The sequence below is a fragment of the Rhineura floridana genome, chromosome 20, assembly GCF_030035675.1.
Source record: "Rhineura floridana isolate rRhiFlo1 chromosome 20, rRhiFlo1.hap2, whole genome shotgun sequence".
NCBI classification, from domain to species: domain Eukaryota; kingdom Metazoa; phylum Chordata; class Lepidosauria; order Squamata; family Rhineuridae; genus Rhineura; species Rhineura floridana.
This window is the reverse complement of record NC_084499.1, coordinates 16255901-16282355: the sequence shown is the minus strand read 5'-3', so window position 1 is coordinate 16282355 and position 26455 is coordinate 16255901. Positions and strand designations below refer to the sequence as shown.

The window sequence follows — 26455 nt, the reverse complement described above, 5'->3', positions numbered from 1 at the left end:
CACAGCTGCGGTATAAAGAAGAAAGAGGGCCTGCTTGATTTTGGGGGGGGGGGGCACATACAGTTGAAAACAAAAGATTTTGGGCCTGAAGCAGGCCTCTGTTGGCATCTACCTTGTCAATCCTATTTTTCTAACAAAATCACAGTTTAAAAGCTGCATGATTTAAATATGAAAGTTAGGCTTCCTAGGCAGAAATAGAGAGACAGCTAAGTGATAAACCATGGGGAAACGCAGGCTGCAGCCTCTACCAAACTATCAACTAGTAGCCGAGGGTTAGAAAGCACTTGGGGAGGGAGAATGTGTGCGTAGACAAAGGCAGCCACTATGCACGCCACTCAAATCCATCACTGCTCATTCTAGCCATCCAAGAACTTTATTTTGAAAGAGCAGCAGGCACTTTACATGAAACCAACTCCATACATTGCCCACCTATTCGTAACTATGTACAAAAAGCTCTCTTGCATAAGAAAAAAACCTTTTCCAACCCCAAAACCAGGCTCCTTGTTTTGCATCTGACGTCACAACTAACCCCTGGCGCAAAAACACTCCCCCCCCCAAAAAAATCGTTAAATTTAAATTAAAGTTTCAATCACCCACACTTACTTGGCCAGAGCAGAGGCTGTTCTGGAGGCAAATGCACAAGTGCCGCCCTGCCCCCCCCCCAAAAAACTCCTGCACTTGATAGTCGGAAAACATGAACACAAAACCTGTCCCACCCCACCACCACCTCTACGGTTAAAAGGACGCTGTTCCAGGAGGAAGGAGACACACACCCTCCAGCACACACATACAGTATTTCAGTAGATTGTGGTTCCCAGAAGGGTGGGCCGAAGTGTCAGCATAGCAAGTTCCTCCTCCGGACTCCAAAGGAGTTCTTGGTGTCTCAGTTCAAATGAACTTAAGTCTTTTAAACAGTCTTTCGTGCAGTCAGGACTCTGACTATCGAGCCTAGTCCACCTACTGCTAATGCCTGCAAAAGGTGAGAGAAAGAAAGGGGGGAAGAAGAGTTAGCATCGAGGCCAGCCCATCCCCACCCCAGCAAACAAAAGCAAAGAGTGACAGCTTTCACGCTCGCCCAATCTCCATTTTGCCCTGTGGACCTTTACGATGTTTGATCGCTGCTCATAAAGGACCAGCTCTGAGTTCAGTCTTTTTAAATCTGTTACATTGCTTTTATTGATTTCCTTCTGTTATTGGCTCCACTGAACTTGTCTTGCAAAGCATGGTAAGAATTTTTAAAAAAAATTAAATATCCAAAATAGCACCACCTTTTGGGTTTTCTGAATGTTCTAAGGCAGGTCTGGGGAACTGTTGATCCTCCAGATGTTGCTGAACTGCAACTTCCATCAACACCAGTAAGCACGGCCAGGGATGATGGGAGTTGTAGTTCAGCAACAGCTGGAGGTTCCCACCTGTTCTAAGCAGTCTGACCAGCAAGCAGAGGTCATGTTAGAGTTTTACTTTACAACTTTGAGGCTGGTTTGGCCTTCTGCCTCTTTCCTCCCCCACCACCCGCGTCGCAGGTAGTGCGGTGCAGCCATGAGATGAGGGGCACTGAACCTTGAACCAAGTGGCATCTGGCCACAGCTATGTAGGGCTTTTGGGATCAAGCCTATTATATCACCTGGCAATACTTCAGGAAGAAAAGACTTCTGAAGCATTCATAAGATTCATCCTAAAAACACAGCAGTTGTCCCAAGTCGCTGCTTCCAGCCAAAGAGAAGAGGTTCACTCTGAACGGGATGATGACTGAACCTAGCTTGAGGCATAAAGCAACAGCTAGAGATACGAATTCAAACAAAAGTTTGTGAAGCTATAAACATTTCTGCTCTGGAAATCCCAGGTTCTGAAGTCTGAATTTCTTGTCCCTCTCCCTGCATCAGGCCATCCATGGCAACAGCTCAGAAAGAGCAAAAGGTGTTGTGTTTTTGTTGCTCTTTACTACCTAACAGTTCAGCCCTTGACTGCTGTGCCTGAACAGCAGAGGAGGAAACATGGCACACCAAACCAGCGGCCCCAAGCCCATGCTCGAAATGGCTTCCTGCCCTCAGACAGCTGTGTTTGCTCTTGGGAATGGCGTGAAGCCACAGCACGAGGCGGGCTTGTTTTCTTTGCACTTTTATCCTTGCGGAGGTATGAAAGCAAAGGTTCACAGCCTCTTTAGGCACTGTACCAAATCTCTCTTGGAAATGCCTTTCTGCGCTGCACCTGGGGAGCACACATGCACAGGCAGCAATGCTTCTTCCTCCTCCCAAATAGGAAGCCAGCTCTCCGATTTCGCACCCTCTCACACACAAACACATGCATGAGCATCGGCCCATGTCGGGTATAAGCTGCCGTTTCCATTGGAAACGAGAGAGCAAACAGAAAGGCTTGTTGTCATGAGAATGCAAGAGTCCCCACCAAACCGCCCACTGGTGCATCTGCACCTCTTGAGAGGCAAGTATGCAGTACCACTCCGCTGTTAACCCTGGAAGAGCCACTAACAGAAAGGCATGTAAAACCTTTGTGTCTCTTGCCATTTTTGTGGGGCCAGCTCCTCTTCTGTAAGTTACTTTTTCATTTTTCCACAGGTTACCCTTCTCAGCAACCCCAATTCCACACAGCAAAGGCTGCCGGTTACCCCTGAGCTGGCCACCCGAAATAAAACCACGCTCTTGTAGATTTCAGCTCAGGGTAAAACATGCAGTAGATACTAGCGATAAAGCAGCCCTTTGGGTATCTGAATGCTTTTTCTCCCTGCACACAGAAAATTAACACTGAAAAAAGAGGAGGCTCAACCTTTCTCCCCACATGCAAGATTTCTGGAGGGCTTCCAAGGAGCATTCAAACAGAATGCTCCAACCCGCAGCCTAAAACGTGAAAAACTTTCCCACTAAGCATATCTCTTGGTATGGCACATTTAGTGAACAGCCACAAATTCAGCCATCTTCCTTGGAAAACGAGAGCTGCCTTGCCCAGTGTTCCCACCTGCCCTACCTTGGCTGCACACCATTTGTGTAGATGCACAGGGAAACTGAGGGCTGCATCCAACAAAACTGTCCTGTGTGTGCAAGGGCTTCAGCTTCTCACACCTGCTCAAATCTGCTCCAGAAGGTAGGGGAAACCTCCAGAACAGATTTCAGGGAGCAGGAGGATGAGAAGAGGAGAAATTCCACTGCGCAAGCAGAAGTGCACTCTGGCCAAGGTAAACTGCAACTATCACTTGAGCATCCCTGTGTAGAAATGTGAATCCTCTGTGCAATCCTAGGAATCCTCGGCTCTGTATTGAAGGGTGCGCTGTCGTCTACCAACATTAGGTATGTTCTCTAACAGCAAATCTACTCAAAATGTTGTTCACTTAAAAGATCTGGGTGCTGGCACCACCTGCAACAGTCATCCCATTGCAAGCATGAGTTTTTGTGGAGCTACAGATAGCCTCTGACAGGCAACAAAGACATCCCTTCAAAAACAGCCAGCTACTTGGCTGGCTGAACCACACGGATCAGGGCCTACAAGTCTGAAGGGGAGGAATCACGTACCTTTTCGTGCCACTGGAGAAGTATTGCACTGCTGTTTTCTGTTGGCTTTTCAAATCCTTTATAAATGTACTTCATTAATAAGTCAATGCCATTGCTGTCTAAGGAGTTCACCGCCTGCTCAATCTCGCTGCCTCTAAAAGAGGTCAGAACCTTCAACACCACTTCCTGTGCCCGCTCCTGGAGAGAAACGCAAGGAAAGGAGAAATGACGCCTCAAATACAAGCCAACCCACTTTGGCTACTTCCTGGGAACTGATTTAAGGCTGGACCCAGAACCAAGGCTATCCATCCTGCTACAAGACTAAAGGAGGGATGCTCTGCACCTTCTTGGACAGAAAGGGTGCCCTCAGCTTGGTGACCTTTTTGTTGACTGCTGCCAGACAGGTGGTAGCATGACAGTGGAAAGAAACACACACACACACACAATATATTGGAGATACAGTTATCAGGAAGGTGCGGAAGATGGTGCTTATGGAGAAGGTAAAATCAATGCGCAGAGGAACTACCACAGATGACTTCCACACTGTATGGCAGACACAGGGAACCTTTGAGTCCATGGGTTATCAGGATCGGCCTTGGGGCCAAATATGACAGGTGGGTAGAGCCGCTCACCTGTCCATCACCTGACATCACTATGATGTGCAAAGTGCTGCTAAAAACATTGGGGGGGGGGGTCCCCTTCATTTTAGCAGGGATATGCATGGAAACCTGCACGGAACTCAGCCAAAATGAGCAGGATTTAACTGTTCATCAGCTGACAAGCTGGGGGTTAAATCCTGCTGATTTGGTTGCAAGTTCCTGTTCCCTGCCAGAAAAAGATACATGCACCCAATAGATGTAACCCCACCCTCCCACTAACACGAGTGATGTCAGCAGGGGGTGTGGCTTGTGGGAAGTGGCCTCACAGGCCAAACTGGACCCCCTGGCGGGCCAAGACTAGCCCATAGACCATAGGTTCCCCACTCCTGCTGTATGGAGCGGCTTCATTACTTATGCGGCACCAACTGAACACAACTGTAACCACTCCAACCCATGGGAACCTGTGGAAAGATGACCCTGGATGACTAAATACGGCTGTTAATATGTCCTCTGGAACGATGATGTTAAGACTTTGGCCTTGACTCTCCTGACAGCGGTTATTGTTTTGTATTTGTCTTTACAAAACAAATAGAAATATTACAGAAGAAAAAAACAGGGTACCCTCAGCCAGGCAATGGATGGCTATTGGGAAGACATTCACATACACCCCTGTAAGGAGGGAAGAATCTGTGCATTTCGGGTCTCTGTTTCTCATTTTCCAATCTTAAATTTAGTTCTCCACATTTCTGCAGGAATTTGCAATTTTAAAAAAATCAAATTTCTCCTAACACACAGTTTTTGCATGCAGTTTTGACTAATGGGCACATTTTAGCAAGCAACTTCTAATGCAATGCATTGTTGTGTGTTAATATTCACAAATATATTCATTTTTATGCACACTTCCCCCCAATATATACACTTTTGTAAACACTGTTGGCTGGAGAACTGCACTGCAAAATTCAGATAAGTATGAATTTCCAAGGATTCCTGTGTTTTGATTCTCATACCGTTTTGGAAAATGAGAATTTGATAGATTTGGCTTGAAATGCGGACTGAATACCCCCCCCCATCCCTGCACCCAAAGGCTTGCCACTCGCAAGGCCGTTCGTTTATCAGCATTTACAGTATCAAGACAGCGATGGCCAAACTTCCTCCAAGATTCCACTTACCTTTGCTACCTGGTTCTTTGTGTTGACTGGAGAATTCTGTAAAGCTGCATGGAATGCTCGGAGCATGTCGCCTGTGCAGCAAAACAAGTTAAGGAACTAAAGCAATGAAGTTGACCCACACAACACACCAAAGCCAGCACCCGGGGAATCTTACAAAGCTCTCGCAGTAGTGGCTGCACGGTGACTGGCCAACTTGACTCTAAATTTCATTTGTGGCACTGGCAAACCCTGAGGAAATGCTGGAATCCAACAGGTGTTCAGCAGCATACAATCCCCTTCAGTAAAGGAAATGGAGACTACTTGGGTTCTGCCATTGCAAATCGTAAGCCGCCACATTTACAGAAACGATCTGGTGAGCGTGAGGCAGGCTAAGATGTCCTACGAGGCCAAACAACCTCACTAGTAGAGAAAGAAAATATATTCAAGGCTTGAACAAGTCCGCCAGAAATAGAACTTGCTTTCCCTCCCATGGACTAAATGCTATTCTGCACATTTCATTTCTGATTGCCCTCAAATTGCTCCACAAGGAGTCTGTTAGAATCCCCTTCACAAGGCATCACTGACTGCAAGGAAGGAGTCGTTTTGTGTCAAGGTCAATTTCCTCTCCACTTATTAAAAGAAACTGTTCACACTGAAGTTGACAGAAACCCTTTATCACCCAAAGCAGAAGTGACAGAGCCAACAGATCAAGGAAACCCTGGGTCTCGTGTATCCTTGAACTCATCTGTGCAACTCTCCCGTTATTACAACAAATCTAATTTTGTTAATCTTTTTCCCACTAAAGCTTCTTTTTTGAAAAAGAAGTTTCACTTATGTAGCTGTCAGAATACCAAGGAACAAGAAAATACACCAAGGGAACAGCTGCAAACCTTTTTTAAAAACAAACAGTTTAATCTGTACAGACAAGACTGGTATTTATGATGAAACCTCCACACACACTAAAGATTAAAGCCCCCCACCCTTTTTAAACTGTTGGCTTTACTTAGCTGAAAGGAGTCAAGACTGAACTCCAACAGCAGTCTGCTGCTGGTGTTCTTTGTGGTTGCAAAGAATGTAAAGCTATACTAGGCCTACGCCCCCTCACAAAAAAGAAACATGGCCCTTGAACTTAAAGGTCTGTCCCCACCACAAAAGGAGGAATATGGCCCGCAACCAGCCTCTTGACTATCAGTGAGGAAGGAGCAGGCTGCACAGTCACTAATGCCTCATTTTCCTTCTCTCAAGAAAGCTGAGCCAAATGTCCACTCAGCTGAATGATGGTGGGGGAGAAACCAGGGCACAAGCACATTCCATTTCCCAAAGTATATTCAGCATCCCACATGAACACTGTACCTCCGAATTCAAAGGAACTGCGGCTCCGCCACCTTCTTTTAATTGGGTTGTCTTTAGGCTTCCAGGTAAAACATTTGCAAGGAGGGAAGCAATTACAGTAACATGCAGAAGGCAGTTGCTAGGAGCAGAGTCCTGCTGCCTGCCTGTGCTATCTTCTCAACTACCAGACACTTGTTCCTTCTCAACACCTTTTCAGCCAACATAGAATCTTTCCAATTCCTGTCTACTGTTGTCTCTCACTCAACAAGCAAAGCTACCATGGGAACAGATTTTTAAGCAAGATGCGATACTAAAGGTCAGAATTCAGATTCACCAGCCTGGCAGATTTAACTCAAGGTGCTAAGATAGTAAGTCCGTAACCCAACTCTTTGATACCAGGGTTCTAATTCACTAATATCCCTGGGGGGCAACCAGCCTTGCTAAAAGAGGGGGAATTCCTTCTATTCAAACAAGCGGTGCACGTCAAATGAATCTGCAGGCAAGAGTGACGAGAGCAATACAACAGCCCATCCTTTTTAAAGAACAGAGTAAATGAGACACCTCCAGTATACCAGCAGCACAGGGAAAGCCTGCCTGACACTGCACAAGTTGCAGAACTGAAATCAAGAGGACTTTATCCATGGAATGTTTTTGCTCTCTTCCAGATGGGCCTCTTGATAAAAGCAGCAATATGGGTTATGTCCCTGGGAGAGATGGCAGCTGAGTTATTTTGAGCATCTTTACATCAGTTTAGCTCTATTCACTCATTGAAAAGTTGCAGAGAAAGGGGGAGAATCAATCCCATTGATTTGTAATTCTGTTACCTACAAGGATGCAGTTAACTCTGAATTTCACATCCGAGCATAACTGCCAGCTACAAGCACGCACACTCCCAAGCCAAGCCAAGCAGGAACCCAGCTGCTGGGAGCTGCTTTTGTATCTGAGTTCACAGGATTCCCATCAGCCAAGCAGAAACAGGCTTCCACCAACTTCAGAGTCTGCTGTCAGCAAAGAACGAGAGGCTCAAGTGCAGAGACTAGCGTGTACCATTTCAACAAGAAAACGGCTTGTGAAAACACAATGGCAAAAAGAGTTGAAAAGCAGAAAAAGTCCAAGAGGTGAGACACTTGGGAGAGGCATTATTAGTGGCATGAAAAATGCCACTTCAAAGCATCTAGTCTTAAGAATCTCAAGGCATTTATCACTTCTGTTCTTAATTCTGCCATTCTCAGCAACATCGCCTTCATCTCATCCCTTTTGTCACATAAAGCTTATATCCCTGACTCTACAGGGTTTATTTTGACTGGCTATATACACGGGCCAACTACTGAGCCAAGGCAAGCCATCAGCTAAGAGGAACCTAGCAACAAATATGCTGCTTCAACCCACAGAGAACCTGATAATGCTACTGATTTTATAACATGCCGGTACTTCCCGTCCTTTATAGCAAGTCCCAGCTGCCACTGGCCGCCTGGGAGTCTTCAGGAGAGGAGGGCAAGGTCACTCCTTACATACATCATTTCAGTCTCTCAGCAAGCGCTGCCCAAGACAGAGAAGCATCAGTTCTACTCTTTGAAGCAAAACCACAGACCAATATTTTAACGTAAGAACCTCCCCACCCCACCCTTCCTGGAAATCACAGAAGCAGCAGCCTCCTGACCCACTGGCCTCTGAACTGGACTTTCTGCTTGACCTTCCAGAAAGCAGAGGCTCCTGTTTCAGCGTTTGGTACAGGCAGGGCTGCACTTGCCAATCCTGGCTGGCACAGACAAGCCTGGCCCCGTCACTCTTCAGAGCCAGCGAGACCGGTGCCTTCTTGCCAAACCTGATTCTACGCATGACGGATGCATGCCTCACAACCCTTACACATGCCTCTTGTTGCTGACACACTGGAGGCAGCTGCAGGGTGGGGCTCACCTTACACTATGGTGACCTGCCCTGCAACATCACCTGACTTCGACTCACAGCCCTTCTGCGCCACAGCTGGTCAAGATGCACACACCACCCATTTGCAGGCAGCGTTTCTGCAGGTTTCTGAAACTCCTGAGATCACTCCCAAGTGCTTGGCAGACCCCAAGTTGCCTCTCATGCAAAGACACACTAAACATGCACTGCTAGGAGCACCAGCAACTACTGCACACACAGTGGCTTCCCAAACATTTCAGGCACTACAGCACAGTCCTTCAGAGAGCTCAGCCATTAGAACAGGTCTGGGGACCTTTGTCTTAAACATGATGGAGAGACATAAATAAGGACTCTCCATCCAAATACTCTGATGGAGGCGAACATGGTGATAAAGCCCATTACTCAGATAAAGAGGGATGGCCCCCCAAACCATAGTCACAGGAAGCTAGGGGTTATCTCCAACTAAGTTTGCCTTACAGAAGACCCACTGACTAATGAACCAGGTTAGTCATGTCTATTAATTTCAATGCGTCTAGTAACATTGGCTACAACCCTTAGATCTTTGACTGGGCAGAAGGCAGGGAAGAGTGTTTGGCCGTGAAGCAAATTCTGACAGGAGAGGCCATTCCAGACAGGAAAGGCAGAGAGGATGTTTTGATGGGAAAGAAAAGAGGATGGGAATACCTGGTTGGTACATCTAAACAACCGCTGAGAGTATTTCCCACTTCACTGCCGAAGCCTTTCTGGCATTTGCCACGGTTGCCTGTTCTTGCTTGCAAGATATGCATCTTTCCTCAGTAAAGGTTGTGAGGAGAGAGAACAGCAGGTTAACGGGCAGAAATATTCAGAGGAGGAGGAGGGACGAAGGATGATGCCTTCACCATGAAGGCAGCTGCCACAAGGAACTCGACCAACACCTTAAAATCCAGCACAGGAGGAGAGATCAGGTAGGGGAGGATCCCAGAACACAGTGGTCTTGAACTACCGAGTCTGACTCATGGTGGCTCAAAACAGTGCAAATATATAGTTGAAAAATATATATGGTGCCCTCCCCCCCATGTATGTTTGGATTAAAGGTGAATCCCAAGTCTGAAAAAGGTGAAGATAACTTCACAGATTAATCCTCAGTGATGCTTTGTGGGGGGAAGAAGACTCCCAGGCAGTGGGGAGAAAAGGGGTTGCAAAGGAATGCCCCAAGAAACAGAGTAAGGGGGTGGGAGAGAATGAAGACATACAGGGTAAGAGGGAAAGAAAGGGCGTAACAGAGAGGCACACTGGGGGAGAGGAAGAGAAAATAATTGTCAAGGGGTAAAAAAAGAAATCCACCTAAAACTAGGCATGGGGAGGGGGAAATAACAGCGCAAGAAGATTAGACAGAGCGCCCCAAGACAGATAGAGAACTTAGACCCAGAGTACCAAAGGTCAAATGCCGCAAGGCACAATGTGGGGAAGGGCCCAGCTCAGTGGTGGAGCCTCTGCTTTGCGTGCAGAAGATCCCAGGTTCAATCCTCACTGGCATCTCCAGGTAGGGCAGGGAATGCCCCCTGCCTGAAACCCTGGAGGGGTGCTGCCATTCAATGTAGGCAACACTGAGCTGGACGGACCAATGACTCCAACTCAGTATAAGGCCGTTTCCTCTGTTCTTGGAGCGAGGAATGGGCAGGAAATACAGGCCTGGCGTCTTTCTTCTACTTAGATAAAGGGCAATCATCCAGTGCATGCAGAAGGCCCCAGGTTCAAAAGGATGGGGAAAGGCTCCCTGCCTGAAACCCTGGAACAGCCGCTGCCGGTCAGTGCGGGCGCTACTGAGCTCGGTGGGCCAGTGGACCTGACTCGGTCTAAGGCTGCCCCCTATGCTCCTACGGGAGGCTCTCTTTGGAGGGGGGGTATAGATTCCTCCCCCCCAAAAAAGGGGGGGCGCGGGAAGGAGACGAGGCTCCCTCCCGGCTCGAGCTCAGGAAGGATATTGCCGCAGCGCCGCCTCCACCTCCGGGCTGGCCCCTCCCTCGGTCTCCGCCGCGCCGGCCCCGCTTCCCGCGTCAGCGCCGTCGGGCTCCTCCACGAAGCGGTTCTCGTCGAACTGGTCGATGTCAAGGCGGCGGAAGCGCGAGGAGAGCGAGCTCCGCGCCATGGCCGAGTCGGGGGCGGCAGTCAGGCCTCGCTCCCCGCTGAGGCGCCGCCGCCGAGAAACACCACAGCCGCTGCCTTGGGGACAGCACCGGCCGGAAACGGAAACCCCACCCACAGGAGAGGGAGGAGGGACTGACTGACTGACGGGAGCACACAACCAACCCCCTGGGGGGGCAGGCGGGACTGGCTGACTACTTTGCCCAACCAATCCCAGGGCGGAGCTGGGAAAAGGGAGGGGCTTCGCCTCAGAAGCCCCCGGTCCAGTTCAAGCGGCTCTTCCTCAGCCCGCCTCCCTCCCTGTGACGTCAATACACACCCCACCCCTCTCACGTTCGACTCGGCGCCACTTCGATTTGGGATTCGTATCAGGGCGTTAGACGAGTAACGAGAAAGGGAAATCTATATATATTTAAAGAGAGGGGTCTGCGTGCGGCCTCAGTTAACTCGCACAGTTCGGCTGTGTCTAGTTGCCTACTGGACTCATTTTACCTCAGTAACATGCTAAGCTTCATGAATAAGGGCTGCACCCAATTTACTCAAGAGCAGACATACTGGAATTAGTTACTATTTCAGTGCATTAGTCACTTGCCGCTTAAGGAGTGCCCTAGCAACTGACAATCGTTTCAGAATTAGGCATGTCCATTTATTTCAGTGGATTTAAACCAAGTATGACTTAATATTGGCTACCTCACTGGAAATTCCACAGTTGGGAAATACATTTATTAGGAACTAACACACCACAAAATAGTGAATGAGCTTTCCAGTTCTCAGACAAAATGTGACACAACCCACTATGTGGAGAGAGGGAACAGGTGTAGTCTAGGGTCTTAGAACCCTTACTTTTTTGGGTCCCAATATCTCCAGTGTCCTATGAGCCAATCAGCATGAAAGGGGAGTGTTAGCCACTGAGAAGAGTCTTCTCACATGGTTCCTTGTCCTTTCCTGCGGGCTGGAGCCAATCAGAATGAACAGAACTGAATAGGCCAATAAGCTTGATCCACCATCTGGAGGACCACCCATCCCTTAGCTTCACAACTTCTCTGTTCAGTTCGCTGCCGTCCACACTGGACTGCATATTTACCACCTTGAGCGCTATTCATATAACCAGCAACAACTGAGCTCACCTCACCTTGATTCGCTCCGGTTTGCCTGAGGTCAGCTTTAACTGCCTCATTTCAAAATGCTGGTTCAACACCCTCTTCAGCTTGATTCATTTCACCGCAATTGCTTCACTTCAATTTCCCTCCATGCACCTTCTTCAAATCTAACCAGTTCTTTTTGTTTTCGCTGCATCATGTTGCAAATCATGGGGGGGGAGAGGGGGATCACTGTAAGTCTATGAAACTGGTTCAGTCAGTTACATTTCAAGTCACCTGCAAAACAAGTCCTGTTACACTTCAGTCTCTAGTTAAAAAACCACTTGATGTACATCAAGTACCATTTATTCACTCATCTAGTATCCCCGCCTTAGGAAAACCAGTAATGAAGTTTGCCAAATAAGGTGAATGAGCTTTCCAGGCATTTTAGCCTGGCATTTTAGCCACAAAGTTCACTGGAAAAACAACATGTTATTCATAGGGGGGGAAAGCACAAAACATAAATAAGTTGGTAGGCAGACTCAAGGTTTGATGGCACCAGCAACCAGGCTATGCTGGGCTGGGTTCAAAGGTTCCCCAGACAGAAGGAACTTCCCCCACCGTCAGAATTCTCTTTTCTATCAGACAAAAACCCTTCAAATGCAATCCATTGTGCCCAGCTCTGAAATTGCTTTAGTCCATAATCATTTGTGTTGTATCTTATTGTCCACTTCTTCAGTAGCTTTTGGCTGTGAAGCTGTTTACAAATCTGAAAGGAAAATTAAAAAATGGTAATGATCATCCTGTCTACCTAAGGGGGAGTCCCCAGCGATGTGTCTGTATCCCTTGCCATGTTAAACAACATTTTGTTCAAACATCTACTTGTAAAAATGCTTTCCAAGCAGTTAAAATCTTTTTGGGCAACAGATTAACTGAACAAAGTGCTGGACAATCTTTTCTGCAAACTCAGCCACCTCATCTGTAACATAGGGCCTCTAGCTTTATCCATGGATACATTAATTGATCTGCATGTTCTCCTTTTAATAACCAAAGCCACTGATACCTAACTGTGGTTGCTTCCAGACAGAGGGCATTATAATGCAAACAGGTCATTCAAATTCAGTTTTGGGGTGTGTGTGCACAGTTAGCTCCCATGCATTCCAGTTTCTAATATTCCACTATTTGCTATCCATACCGATGGACAGTGCTTGACAGAATGTACCCGTGCCATTTATTTTTAACTACCCCTTTCCTTAAATCACTCCTCCTCCATTACCTTTTCACAGGTTTATTTGCATGCACACACATCTGCTTTTTTATTGTATGGAGATCTTGAAGAGAACCGCTCCCTCAAACGGGGTTGTCCATATGATCTTAATATTAACAATTCAGTAGATACAATTTTTAAACTTACTATAAAGGATCTGAGAAGTGCCAAAGGGGATATGCAATAACATTAGTAAATTTCTAGGGTGCACAACTAGTAAAAATGGTAGTGACTCTTGACCCCAACCCAGCAACCTATTTCACACAGTGACACACCCCACCCCACAGCAAATTCCTACCCAGGCTTTCCTTGAACTGTAAGATTAGACCTGAAATGTTTTTTTAATAATACTCTTTTACCATTTATATATGTTTTTACGATACCATTTTATTATTTGTTGTATTTTTGTATACCACTTAAGAGATTACTAAATATTCAGTGGTTTGGAGAGGCTTTTAAATAAAATAAAAAAGACTTTTATACTTGGGATAAGATTAAAACAGCTTTCCAGTAGAGGATGATCCAAAGTTCTACTGACCAGAAGGTATGCTTGGGACCTATTGGATATATTTGCACATCTTTGGATGAGGATCAATATTGTATTATTGTCTCATACCAAATAGTTCACTTAAGCAGAAGACATGGATACTGTACTTTCCACAGCTATTAGCTGGTCAGTGTTGATAAAAAACAAAGACACAAGCTCCAAAGTATACACAAGAGGCAGCACTAGTCCAGGCAACCATCAAGACCCAATTATGAGAAAGGAATTGATCCACCTGCAAACTTAGCTTGACCATAGTGGCCACAACTCTGGCCCTTCTATGGAAAGTAACCATATAATTAAAAAAATATCTAGGAACATAAATGCCTCCATCTCACTTTTTCTTATGAAAAACGACTTGATCTCTTGTACAACTGAGAGGCCTACCACAGCAGAGAATCTGAAGCCCTTATGTGAAAATCATTTAGACATGTTTCGCGAGAAGCAAAGACTACAGAGAGGTATCTGCAGAATCCAATCTTCCTTTAGCAATCTTAGCAAAATCTACCCTTTTGTAATTGCTGAGGCGTCTGGAAGTAGAATTGGGCAGACCTATCCAAAATTAGTAGGGCTCTCCACTTCTTAGCAGGAAAAGTTATAGTTTGACCCAAATGTGTACAAAAAATAGGTGCGGTGGGCTATGGAGTTTCCAGAGTTCAAAGCAATGTCCTTATGAGACAAAGCTCTACTTTGCAAAACTGTAATGACATGTGCAATCTCTCTTTGTGAAAAGGGAGGTGGGGGAGCAGAGAATGAAAAGACATACATTCACATCAGCAATGTAGGGTTTTATTTTGAATGCTTAACCTAGAAGTTGACTTCAAGATATGACTTTATTAAAAATACAAGGTATCTGAGAAAAATCAGAACAATTATTTTAATGTACAAATTCAAATACCTGTACCGGGTTTTGTATTTTAGTTTAAATCCTAAAAAAAAAAGCAACAAAGAAAAATCAGGGGCAGACTTTTAAATCACTTATTTATGCTGGCTTAACTCAAAATATAAACCAGGACAATTCATTTTTTACATCTTAGATGTATGTATACTAGCTGGGCTTGGAAAGACCCATCACGTACACTAAACACAACTTTGCTGCTGAAATTTCTTAAAACCTTATCCAAAAATAGCCTCCCCCAAGACAACCCCCTAGATGAAATAAGGAGATCAGACTAGTTCTGATGTTTTGCTCTGTTTTTATTTTTTGAAAATTTTAAAGGGAAAATGCAGTTTCCCTAAACAAAAGAAAGAAAAGAACGCCCCCCCCCAAAAAAACCCAGAAAAATCACAAGCACTACAAAAAACCCAGCAAGGTAAATGTTCAGGGATATTTCAAAAGCACTCGCTCGGACCAGTCGGGGAGGTGAGGTGTGGGAGAGGAGGCATGTATGCGGGTAGGAAATTAAGAGATGCGTCACTATAGACAATATACAACACATTTAGATAATTTAAAAATAAAAAAGGCAAGAGGCAGCATTTCAGCAGCAAAGTGCTCGATAAAAAGTATGTGACAAAAGAAAACAGTACAAGGGGCAGAGCCCGGTCTCAGAGGAAATACGGTGTGGTCGTTCTCGGGGGGATCACACGTTCTGAGTCTGGGACAGCACGGAAGAGCTTTGGTTCTCTCGTATTTACATCTTTAAATACCATGATTGAGGCAATGTTTCCACAGCGATAGCAGTAGTTTGGAGCAGACCACACCGTGACCAGCTTCTCATCAAACATGAACTTATAACCTTCGTGCACCAGCTGGTGGGCTCGGCAGATGAGCTTTAAGTTGTTGATGTGGACAAACTGGAGCGTTAAAAAAAAGAGAGGAGGAAATTAAGAACATTTACAGGAAACACAGTGAAGGATATTTAAACACCTGATATGGGAGGACTTTTCAGAATGCAGTAAGTATAACCAGAGCTATGAGAGGAATCCTTTGGTTACACTATTATGTCATGATGGTTATTGCAAAGTTCAGGAGCTATTTTTCTGCACTTCTTTGTTACTTATTGTCAAATGTGTGTTTCTTTTATTGTTATTTGCACTGGAAGTGCTCTGTATTGGTTTGGAGAAAGTTTTAAATTAAAACACTTTTTTAAAAAATATGTTGGAGGAGGCACCCCCCCCATTTTCACTGATAAAGAGCCAAGGCAATCCTTCAGAAGCCAACACACACACAAACAGCACAAGGAGATGACATTCTCTTAGCCTAATCCTGCGGCTTCCTTCCGAGGACATTCTCCCCTTTTAGCTCTCAGCTTCTCAGTTACGATAGGTGCTTCTAAAACAATGTGATCCTGAGAGCCAAACATTACCTCTAAGAATATGTAAGCCAAGCCAGTGGTCCAGTGATTCTGGAGACAGCATGAAGGCATTTTCAACATGAAGTACTATCACTTTGATTCCTGCATCCAGACACACGACATTATAGCAGTATCATAGTTTTCAATTAAATTTCCCTCAACACAAGATTTCTACTGGGCGACGAATACACCATCAGCACTTGTTAGCAGTGTGAATGGGATGGAATGGGCACACCCAGCCTTAACGTCTCTTGCAAATAACGCAGGTGTGGGGAACCTTTGGCCCTGCGGATGTTGCTGAATGACAACTCCCATCATCCCCACGCATTGGCTTTGCTTGCTGGGGCTGATGGGAGCTGTAGTTCAGCAACATCTGGAGGGCCAAAGATTCCTCCACTCCTGGATGCAGCAGGACACCAAATGCGATCGTTGTGAGAAGCAGGACATTTTCCAAAGCTCAAACATGTTCTCTGAACAGAGAGGCAAACATGGTCGTAAACTCCTTGCTGTTTTGCTTTCTAAGGCAATACTTTGCTCGCAGGTCAGAGCCACTGACAGGCACATGGATGGTAAAATGACCCAAGTTATAGGATGGTGGGTGGTGTGGGGCTTTTTGTTTTTTACCTCATTGGTGACTTTTGCCCCAAACAGCCAGCCAGCTCCTCGGGGACTAATGGCCCAAGTGTCGACATCTTCCGGGTCAGACCAAACGAGGTCGCAAAAAGCTCCTTTGTGTGGGATTTCTTGGTTGCGCTCGATGGTTCGGATCTGGTCCAGTGTTTTGATGTCTGGAGACAGGCCCCCGTGTACGCAGAGGATTTGCTCATCTATTAACTTTAAAACAAAAAAAGAAGGGATGCTTTACAAGCACCACAATCTTGAAAGTCAAAAATCATTTGGCAAATGTATGATTAGAGACAAAGTGACTCATAATTTTTCCAATAAAATCCTTACCGCTGCTACCGTGAGCATGTCAAAGACTTTGGTGCAGTATCTCCAGGCATTAGCATTACCATATTTAGTTTGGCATTCATCTATTGGAGAGAGGAATGGAGAGAAATAAAGAAATCCATATTTTATTGGTTAGAATTTCTCAGACAAACGAAACAGAAGTGTTGTAGGAGCAGCAGCTCCCATATTGATTGAAAACCTGTCATTGCCTGTTCACCTAAATAACATAATTTGGGTAGCATCCCACATGCATTCTAATCACAACAACCTTGTAAAAGAGATTTTGCTATCTTACAAGACTGCGTAAAGGTTTTGTCCTAACTGGTCAGCATTTCTTCAATGCCTTGACGAAATAGGTAACCGCTTCACTCTCTGTTATCATCAGGAGGAGTGCTGTTCATTGTTCCTTGCGTTACAGAGACCCAACTGGTCTCAACCAGACACTAGGCATTTAGTGTCACCGGTCCATGCTGTGGAACACACTTCTGGCAGAGATTCTCACTTTTGACTTTCAGGCCAGTCATTTTAATGATCATTTTGCATTGTTTTTAAATGTTTTTATCTTGTTGTACACAGCCCTGACATAGAGAAAGAAAACCTTTCCCAGCCTGAGAATTTCTGGGCAATCATCAGGGGGGCTGCATGAGTGCATGGGGTAATGCATGTAAATTTGACCTTTGTACAGTAAGGCTAGTTTCACATGGCCCTCTGTATCCTCCATCCAGGAAAGCAAGAGTCATTGTAAGAGTTCATGGACTGGCAAAAAGACTCAAGCAGGGTGTGAACCAGGGCCAGAGAGGGATGAGGCCTGGGAGAGAGAGGGCGTGACTGGGGAAGAGTCCCAAGGACCAGACAGAGGCTTGGAGGGCCGCATCTGGCCCCTGAGCCTCAGGTTCCACACCTTTGCTCCATACCTTCCTGGGGGAGGCCAACTCACCACGGTTTTATATTGATTATAACTGAGACTTGGCTTGGTGGGGTGGGGGGAACTTACCATAAAATCCATACACCTGCGTTATCTGTCTGCTTTCATGATTTCCACGCAAGAGTGTGATGCGATCGGGCCATTTTGCTTTTAGGGCAAGAAGGTAGGTAAATGTCTCGAGGCTGTAATAGCCTCTGTCCACAAAGTCACCCTGAAAGTTAAGACAGATGTTTTACTATATCATATGAAACGGCACACTTGGCCTGCAACCTTAGATGCACTTTTACACACTTCCTTGAACTTGGAGGGGCTTGCATCATAGTAAACAGACATAGAATTGGGCTGTTAGTCTCTACGTCCAAACGTGTTCAATTCATTTATTTATTCATAAGATTTCTTCACCTTTAAGGTCCTAGGGCAGGTTATCGCAAAAATATAATCGTACAATTGAAGCAAAAGAAGTAAAACAGTTTACATGAATACAGTTTTAACAACAAGTAATTCCCTCTAGAGAGGAGTCAGCAGACAGAAACATGTGCCTTATACCACATCACACTCTTTGTTCATCTTGCACAGTAATGCTTATGCTTGCTGGCCATAGCTCTTCAGGATCTCAGGCTAAGCTTTCCTATTACCTGCTACCTGGCCCCCTTTTTTTAAACTTGGAAATGGCAAGGACTGAAGTTAGGACCTTCTGCATCCAAAATGTGTGCTCTGGCCCCAAGCTATGCCCACCCCCAGGTTCTAGGATTGTGAATGTTGAAAACAACTATACTGAAAAAAATACAGGCAGTTAACATATTGGTTTAATTACAGAAACCCACCACCCTCTGTCTCTCTGGCGTTGCTCACCTACATTACATTTCAAATGTTCTCTTCAGAACCCATCCTACCTTAAGGAACAGATTCATGCAAAGTGGGATCCGTGGCAGAATTTCTGTTAGAATGAACGTGGCAGCAAAAAATAATTTAAAAACCCCAGCCTCAATCTCTTTCTCGTTTCCTTGATAAGAATTTAAACCATTTTCTAATGCTGCCAGTTATACACAGGGCTGAGCAAAGGTTTCAAATTTCTGGGCATCTGGGTAACCAAGCACTTGGTATTTTCCCAAGCACTGCAGTTCTTCTACAAGCCTTCACTGGCTAGATCATGTTTTCCCTGACGGTAAGAAAAATCAAAGAGGCAAGCAAGACCCAGGTGCCCAGATTAAGACAACAACAACACACAAAGAGAGTTGCAAAGTCACAGAATTAGTACTACATTTCAAAAACCATTCGCTATTTATTTTTAGCATTTGATTTGTACATACCATAAATATATAGTTTGTGTCAGGAACCTGACCTCCAGTTCTGAATAATTCACATAAATCATAAAACTGAAAGACAAAAGAAAAGGATGAATGGTTTGTACCATTAATTATGTTAAACCCAAATTACTCAGAATTCCCATAAGATCATTAGTGACCCTTTTGTTTTCTTTTTTTTAAAAAAAGAGATGGTTCTGAAAGGCATCAAATGACAACCATAGGTTGAAGAGAACTATGTGTGCTCAGGGATGTTCAAGTGCTAGGCTCCCACATTTAAAGAGTTAAAAAGCTACCAGCTTTATCCTGGGGCTACCTAAACAGGTTGCATCAGTGCAAGACAGACAGCATCTGAGCTATTCCCTGATCAACATTCTATGTTTTGTTTTGATTATGGGTCTTGATGGTATTTCTAAAAAAGTATTTAATGTTAATATTTGTGTCTCATGGTTGCAATGCTGCACAAGGCAGTATGCACCGGTCATGTCACTGAGCATCACTAAGTGATGCCTCTCTCTCTTCTTCTTCCAACCACGATCTCTACACCCATATCTGGTTCTTGCACAGTACATCTGGAACATCACTGCTATGAGACTGCAAATATACCATTCACACTGAAATGCTGTCAGAGCTTTGTAACACTGTACCAGGGGCTATAGCATCGAAGGAACAATTCATATAAAATTCCACCTGTCCATGTATGTCGCCGCAGACGGTAACTGGCGTAGAAACTGGCTGCACGTTAGATTCTTCTAGAAGAAGGTCACACACATAGTCACACAAGCGCTACAAAGAGATAATTAAATTTGGTCATTCATGCAAGATTTCTCTGTATTATGATCATCATAATTTCACATGGCAACCTGATAAAGGGGTACAAACATTCCAGAGTAGAATTTATTTGTATACCACAGTCCTTCTACATTCCACTCTGGGGAAATTGTGAAGGGGTCAGCCTTGCAAACACATCCACTGATATTCCTAACCGATAAGAACTTTGAGCAGTTGTCCTACCCACATAAAAATCCCCCCAAATTCTTTTGACTTACAAGAACTGTCCTTCCAGCTTACTTGGCATAAACTCTTACTTCCTATAGGAAATTAAGCCACACGTCTCAGCAATTAATCCAACTGTGATTTTATTTCCTGTTAATTAAAGACCTCTGCTCTGTGTGAGATCAAATTATCCCAGATTTTATCTACTCTCTCAGAACTCTCAAGTTTCAAAAGATAGCAGAAAAGGTAACAGAAGCTGAACTCAGCCAGACAATGGCTTCACAATACAGGAAAAGTGATAGACCAAATTACTATGATAGACCAAAATAAAATCTCCAACTAGTTTATACCAATATGCATTTACAGTTTGCAAGTTTGTCAACCTGAGAATTTTGTCAGAACACAGTTAGTTAGCACACTCTCTTGCTGCTATAAAGCAGAAGAACAGAAGGTACCACTTTGCCTGTTGCAATAACACAAAGGAGAAAAAACCACCACATACGCCACTCCAAGTACCCAATGCAAGGGAAGCATGCAAAGGTTTAAAACAAACTCACAAAACCTAGTTCAATGAAGCTAAGAATGCAAACATATCACACAATATTAGCTACAAGCCCATTTCCTAGAGATGGCTTCCAGGCAACCTATCTAACAAAGACCCACTCACAGGCAAAAAGCAACCCATGCTTCCCCATCAGTCATTGCCTTGACGCACAGAACATGAAGAGGGAGGCAGTTTGCAATCTTGCAGCTAACCCCATTTGAGATGCACAAAGGAATACATCAGGACTCATGTGACTTTTTGAAGCATGTACAAGGGGAAATTTTGGCAGATGACACTTGCCACACAGAAGCAAGAAAGGCTCCAACTGCTTAAACATCCCATTTTACCCAGTTATAAAAGGCACAGAAGATCCTCTGGTCATCCACTGAGCATTGGCTCATCCTAACTTCACTTACATCTGAGTAAGCCCCACTGAAAACAACAGGACTTACCTCTGAGTAGAGAGGCAAAGGACTACACTACACAATATTGTTGGGCGGCTAGTGTTGGTCTAGAGCAGGGATGAGAAACCTAGGGCCTTCCAGAGGTTGCTGGGACCCATCCCCATCAGCCTAAGCCAGCATAGCCAATGGTCACATCTGATGGGAGCTGTAGTCCAGCAACATCTAGGAGGCCACAGATGTCCCACCCTCTGGCTTTGATGTGGGTTCAAGTCCTCATTCAATTACGAAGCACACAGGCAACCCCAAGCCAGTCATTCTGTTGTAGTTTAGCCTATCTTACAGGGTTGTTGCGAGATTGAAAGAAAACATACACCACCTTGGAGAAGCCAATATAAATAAATATATTTCTGACAAATAATCATAACAATGGAAATACCCAACACCATCACCCCCAAAGTAGACAGAAAGAATATAAAGTTCCCACTTTCCCCATGCTGACTCCTGCCCTCCCCCCCCCACAAAAGCCCACAACTCCACTCCAACCTAGGATTTAAATAATTTCTGCAGCTCCCCGTGGGTTCTCTCCAATGCTGATGTTGCTCAGAGTAGATCCATCAAAATGAATGGACATAAAATCAGTCATGCCCATTAATTTCAACGGGTCTACTCTGAGCAGGATCAGCATGGGAGGCAACCCTCTTGTGTCTTACAAACTCCAGACGGTTTACCAAAGTAGAACCACAAGAACAGCCTATCAGAGACAGATTGCGGGGGGGGCAAATTCCCACCTCACTCACCCCTAGACCCCTCATCCGTCCCTCACCCACCCCCAATCCCTATCCACCCCCACCAAGCCCCTCACCCACCCACCCACCGACCCCCTCAGAAGGCCCAGCCCTCCCTGCCTCTCCTCCTTCTCTCCCCTCACCTTGAGGTCGTTCTCGGGCAGATACTTGCAGAGCCGCGCAATCTCCACATACTTATCCAAGTCCAGGGGCGCCATTTTGGGACAGCGGCTTTGAAGTGGGGGAAGGGGAGAAGGAAGGGAGGGAGGGAGGGAGGGAAGGAAGGAAGAAAGAAAGAAAGAAAGAAAGAAAAAGGAGGAGGAACAGCAGTGGGGGGGGAAAGGAGACAGCAGAGGACCGGAAGCGGGACACGGCACTTCCGGGTTCTGAGGCGGGAAGCCCGCTTCCAGAATTTCCAGACCGAGCACGCGCGAATGTCGAAAGGCCCTTTTAAGAAAAAATTAAAAAGGAAAAGGGGGAGGGGAAAATCGCCTCCGCTTGTCTTTTCTTCTCTACTTCCCCTCCCACGGCGGGAGGGAAAGCGGGCCAGACCGGAAATGAGACTGCCCACTTCCGGTGGAGGTTTGAACTCGATACCGAGAGCTTCTTTCCGGTCTGGCTGAAAGAGACTTCCGGTTTCCCGTCCCGCCCTCTTACAGCGCGGAATATAAAGGCATGCAGCCCCGTGGCATTCTGGGATTCGTAGTCGCTAACGTTGTGAATGTCATAATAAACGCAGGCGTGTTTCAGGGCCGGTGTGTGAGGAGCCTTCCCGGTGTTGCTGAACTAACAGCTCTGAAGGCTGAGCCTGGAACGGATTTAATTTCTTCTCCCCTTTTTAGTTTTGCCTCTTTAGTCCCTTTTCAATGTCACTCCTCTAGATTTCTTACCTGCATTTTATGTATTTTGATCTATTTTAATTGTTTTTCTGTGTGTGTTTGTGCGTTTTATTGTGAGCTGCCCTGAGTGCCCTGTTTTTGGATAGAAGGGTGGGATAGAAATGTTTTAAATAATTATAATAATAATAACAGTAGAACTGCACAAGTTAAAGCTTGCTGAACTGAAGCAAGAATGTTTAGCCCGAGGCCTGGAGGCAAAAGGAAACAAGCAGGATCTCATCAACAGACTCCAGACCTATCTTGAGCAGCACGGTATGTTCCTGTAGTACTTTCTTGCTACATTCTGGCAATGACCTTCTAACAAGATTGAATGGAGTCCGGCAGAGACTACTTTAAGCATTTAAACAAATGTGTTCCTTTGCAGATGCTCCTAGCAAAGAGACATTTCCTGGTTTTGGTCTTGCTGTTCTAGGGCCATAGTCAAACTTTCCCTGTTGGATCTCAGTTTATTAAATGTTCTTGATATAAAGTTCCAAAATGAATAAACAAGACACTGGCTACTTTCTAATGTCATGCTAAGCCATTATTTAGTGTTATGTGATCAGGCCTTGGCAAGCCTCTAGCTCAGGTGCTCCACCTCCACTCTTCACCTCTGGCACAGCAAAGAGGAGTTGGAAGCTTTTGCTTCCATTTTTCATTAATTGCGTTTTAGTGTTTTGCCCAAACTCTTAAGCTATAGCTAATGTTAGCTATTGCTCGTTATACAGACCAACTTTATAACCAATAGTTTGAAGTTAGCTTGTTTTGAACAAACCGTAGTTGACATTAACCACAGTCTGCCAATCCAGATGACGCAATGAGTTGCAATTAAGCAAAAACAGAAGCAAAAGTGTGTTGTATATAGTTTTATTATGTGTCTGGGAAAGAGGCTTTTCCATCCATCGGGGGGACGTGAAGGGGCCCCAATTAGTGTAGTGACGGGCAGAGGGAGGTATGGCATTGGGCGAAGGACGTGCCAGGTAAGGGGAACGCGGACCAGACATGTAGTGGCTGTCCCTCGTTCCGGTTCTTCGCACACCCGCAGGGTTGCTGGTTGTCCTGTCAGCCAACTCTCGGATCTCCAGCTGATGCTGTTAAATGCCAGATCGGTACACAATAAAACCTCCCTTGTCCATGATTTGATTGTGGATGAGGCGGCCGATCTGGCATGTATAACCGAGACCTGGGTGGGTGAACAGGGAGGAGTCAGTCTTTCCCAGCTCTGCCCACCGGGGTACTTGGTTCAGCATCATGGTAGATCTGAGAGTCGGGGAGGTGGGGTCGCTGTGGTCTATAAGAGTTCCATCTCACTGATCAACCACCATGTCCATGTAGCTACTGGCCTGGAGTGTTTGCACCTTGTGTTGGGTCAGAGGGACAGATTGGGAATCTTGTTGGTGTACCGCCCACCTTGCTGCCCAACGGCTTCCCTAACTGAGCTGACGGAAGTGGTCTCCGAGGTATTGGTGAGATCCCCCAGACTACTGGTACTGGGAGATGTCAACATCCATGCTGAGGCCACTTTATCCGGGGCGGCTCAGGACTTCATGGCATCCATGGCAACCATGGGGCTGTCCCAATACGTTACTGGCCCAACACATGTGTCGGGGCACACTCTAGACCTTGTTTTTGCCACTGGACATGGGGATGGTGATCTGGATGTGGGAAGTTTTACATCTCTCCCGTTGTCATGGACAGATCACCACTTGCTGAAGTTTAGACTCACAGCGGCTTTTCCCCTTTGCAAGGGTGGGGGACCCATTAAAGTGGTCCGCCCCCGGAGACTAATGAATCCTGAAGGCTTTCAGAGGGCTCTGGGGGATTTTCCGGCTGATAAGACTGGCGCTCCTGTTGAAGCCCTGGTTGAACTGTGGAATGCGGAGATGACCCGGGCTGTCGACACGATCGCTCCTGCGCGCCCTCTCCTGTGTAGAGCTCATACAGCTCCATGGTACACCCCAGAGCTGAGAGCGATGAAACAAGATAGGAGGTGGCTAGAGCGGAGGTGGAGACGAACTCCAGACGGATGCAATTATGCGCTGGTAAGAGCTTCTACCAAGCTGTACTTAGGAGCGGTGAGGGTGGCGAAGAAACAACATTTTGCTGCCACCATTAAGTCATCTCTCTGCCGCCCAACGGAGCTTTTTAGAGTTGTCCGAGGGTTGCTCCATTCTGGCCCTCAGGACATGGTAGGGTCATCGGTGGCCCGTTGTAATGAGTTTGCTGGACACTTCCAGAATAAGATCTTATGCATCCGCCGGGACCTAGACTCTCAGTTTACAGCAGTTGATCCTAATGAGGTGTCTAGAGCTCAGTCTTGTCATGTTTTATTGGATGAGTTTCAGTTGGTTCAGCTCGAGGACATGGACAAGGTGCTTGGACAGGTGCGTGCTACCACTTCGGCGCTAGATCCTTGCCCCTCTTGGCTAATAAAAACTAGCAGGGATGGAACAGCTAGCTGGGCCAGGGAAGTGATAAATGCCTCTTTACGAGAGGGAGTGGTTCCTGGCCGCCTGAAAGAGGCGGCAGTGAGACCACTTCTGAAAAAACCTTCCTTGGACCTAGAAAATTTTAACAGCTATAGACCAGTGGCGAATGTTCCATTCCTGGGCAAGATCTTGGAACGAGTGGTTGCTGGCCAGCTCCAGGCGCTATTGGATGAAACCGATTATCTAGATCCATTTCAATCGGGTTTTAGGCCCGGTTTTGGCACTGAGACAGCCTTGGTCGCCCTGTATGATGACCTATGTCGGGAGAGGGACGGAGGGAGTGTAACTCTGTTGATTCTCCTTGATCTCTCAGCGGCTTTTGATACCATCGACCATGGTATCCTTCTGGAGAGGCTCGCGGAGTTGGGAGTTGGAGGTACTGCTTGGCAGTGGTTCCGCTCCTACTTGGCGGGTCGTCTTCAGAAGGTAGTGCTTGGGGAACACTGCTTGACACCGTGGGCTCTCCAATGTGGAGTCCCGCAGGGGTCAGTTCTGTCCCCCATGCTTTTCAACATCTATATGAAGCCGTTGGGTGCGGTCATCAGGAGGTTTGGAGTGCGTTGCCATCAGTACGCTGATGACACGCAGCTCTACTTCTCCTTTTCATCTTCTTCAGGTGAGGCTGTCAATGTGCTGAACCGTTGCCTGGCTGCGATAATGGACTGGATGGGAGCTAACAAACTGAGGCTCAATCCAGACAAGACTGAGATGCTGCTTGTGGGTGGTTTCTCTGACCAGATAGTGGATATACATCCTGTCCTGGACGGGGTTACACTTCCCCTAAAGGAACAGGTTCGTAGTTTGGCAGTTGTTTTAGATCCTTCCTTGTCACTTGAGGCTCAAGTAGCCTCGGTGGCACGGAATGCGTTCTACCAACTTCGATTGGTAGCCCAGCTACGTCCCTATCTGAGCAGGGAAGATCTAACATCAGTGGTACATGCTCTGGTAACCTTGCGATTGGATTACTGCAATGCGCTCTACGTAGGGCTACCTTTGAAGACAGTTCGGAAGCTGCAGCTCGTGCAAAACGCAGCGGCAAGACTGATAACGAAGACCAAGCGGTCTGAACACATAACACCTGTTCTGGCTCGCTTGCACTGGCTGCCAATATGCTTCCGGGCCAGATTCAAAGTGTTGGTTTTGACTTATAAAGCCTTACACGGTGCGGGACCACAATACCTGCTGGAACGCCTCTCCCGATACGAACCCGCTCGTACACTACGCTCCACATCGAAGGCCGCTCTCCGAGTTCCGACTCAGAGAGAGGCTCGGAGGGTGGTAACAAGAACTAGGGCCTTCTCGGTGGTGGCCCCTGAACTGTGGAATAGTCTCCCTGATGAGGTGCGCTTGGCGCCGACTTTGCTATCTTTTTGGTGCCAAGTAA

General features: G+C 46.1%; 2 protein-coding genes across 2 annotated transcripts; both read right to left on the bottom strand.

Moving 5' to 3' along the window:
- Positions 1 to 354: 354 nt before the first annotated feature.
- ARPC5L (actin related protein 2/3 complex subunit 5 like) lies at positions 355 to 10757 on the bottom strand. The gene is made up of 4 exons (XM_061603658.1): positions 10452 to 10757; positions 5269 to 5341; positions 3522 to 3698; positions 355 to 970 (listed from the first exon to the last, which is right to left on the bottom strand). Exons 1-4 carry the CDS (start codon positions 10613 to 10615, stop codon positions 908 to 910), a joined length of 477 nt encoding a protein of 158 aa, XP_061459642.1. The 5' UTR covers positions 10616 to 10757; the 3' UTR covers positions 355 to 907.
- Positions 10758 to 14268: 3511 nt separating this feature from the next.
- Positions 14269 to 22297, bottom strand: PPP6C (protein phosphatase 6 catalytic subunit). Its single transcript, XM_061604101.1, has 7 exons — positions 21848 to 22297; positions 19666 to 19761; positions 18982 to 19047; positions 17741 to 17882; positions 16750 to 16829; positions 16420 to 16629; positions 14269 to 15295 (listed from the first exon to the last, which is right to left on the bottom strand). Exons 1-7 carry the CDS (start codon positions 21920 to 21922, stop codon positions 15047 to 15049), a joined length of 918 nt encoding a protein of 305 aa, XP_061460085.1. The 5' UTR covers positions 21923 to 22297; the 3' UTR covers positions 14269 to 15046.
- Between the last annotated feature and the right edge of the window lie 4158 nt (positions 22298 to 26455).

Coding starts and splice junctions, on each gene's coding strand:
- PPP6C (XM_061604101.1), bottom strand. CDS start 21,922: ATGGCGCCCCTGGACTTGGATAAGTATGTGGAGATTGCGCGGCTCTGC. Junction 17,883..18,981: donor ACACAAACTATATATTTATG/GTATGTACAAAT, acceptor CTTAACTTTCAG/GGTGACTTTGTGGACAGAGG. Junction 15,296..16,419: donor GGGCAAAAGTCACCAATGAG/GTAAAAAACAAA, acceptor TTAACGCTCCAG/TTTGTCCACATCAACAACTT.
- ARPC5L (XM_061603658.1), bottom strand. CDS start 10,615: ATGGCGCGGAGCTCGCTCTCCTCGCGCTTCCGCCGCCTTGACATCGAC. Junction 5,342..10,451: donor GTGGAGGCGGCGCTGCGGCA/ATATCCTTCCTG, acceptor GTTTTGCTGCAC/AGGCGACATGCTCCGAGCAT. Junction 3,699..5,268: donor CAAAGAACCAGGTAGCAAAG/GTAAGTGGAATC, acceptor GTTTCTCTCCAG/GAGCGGGCACAGGAAGTGGT.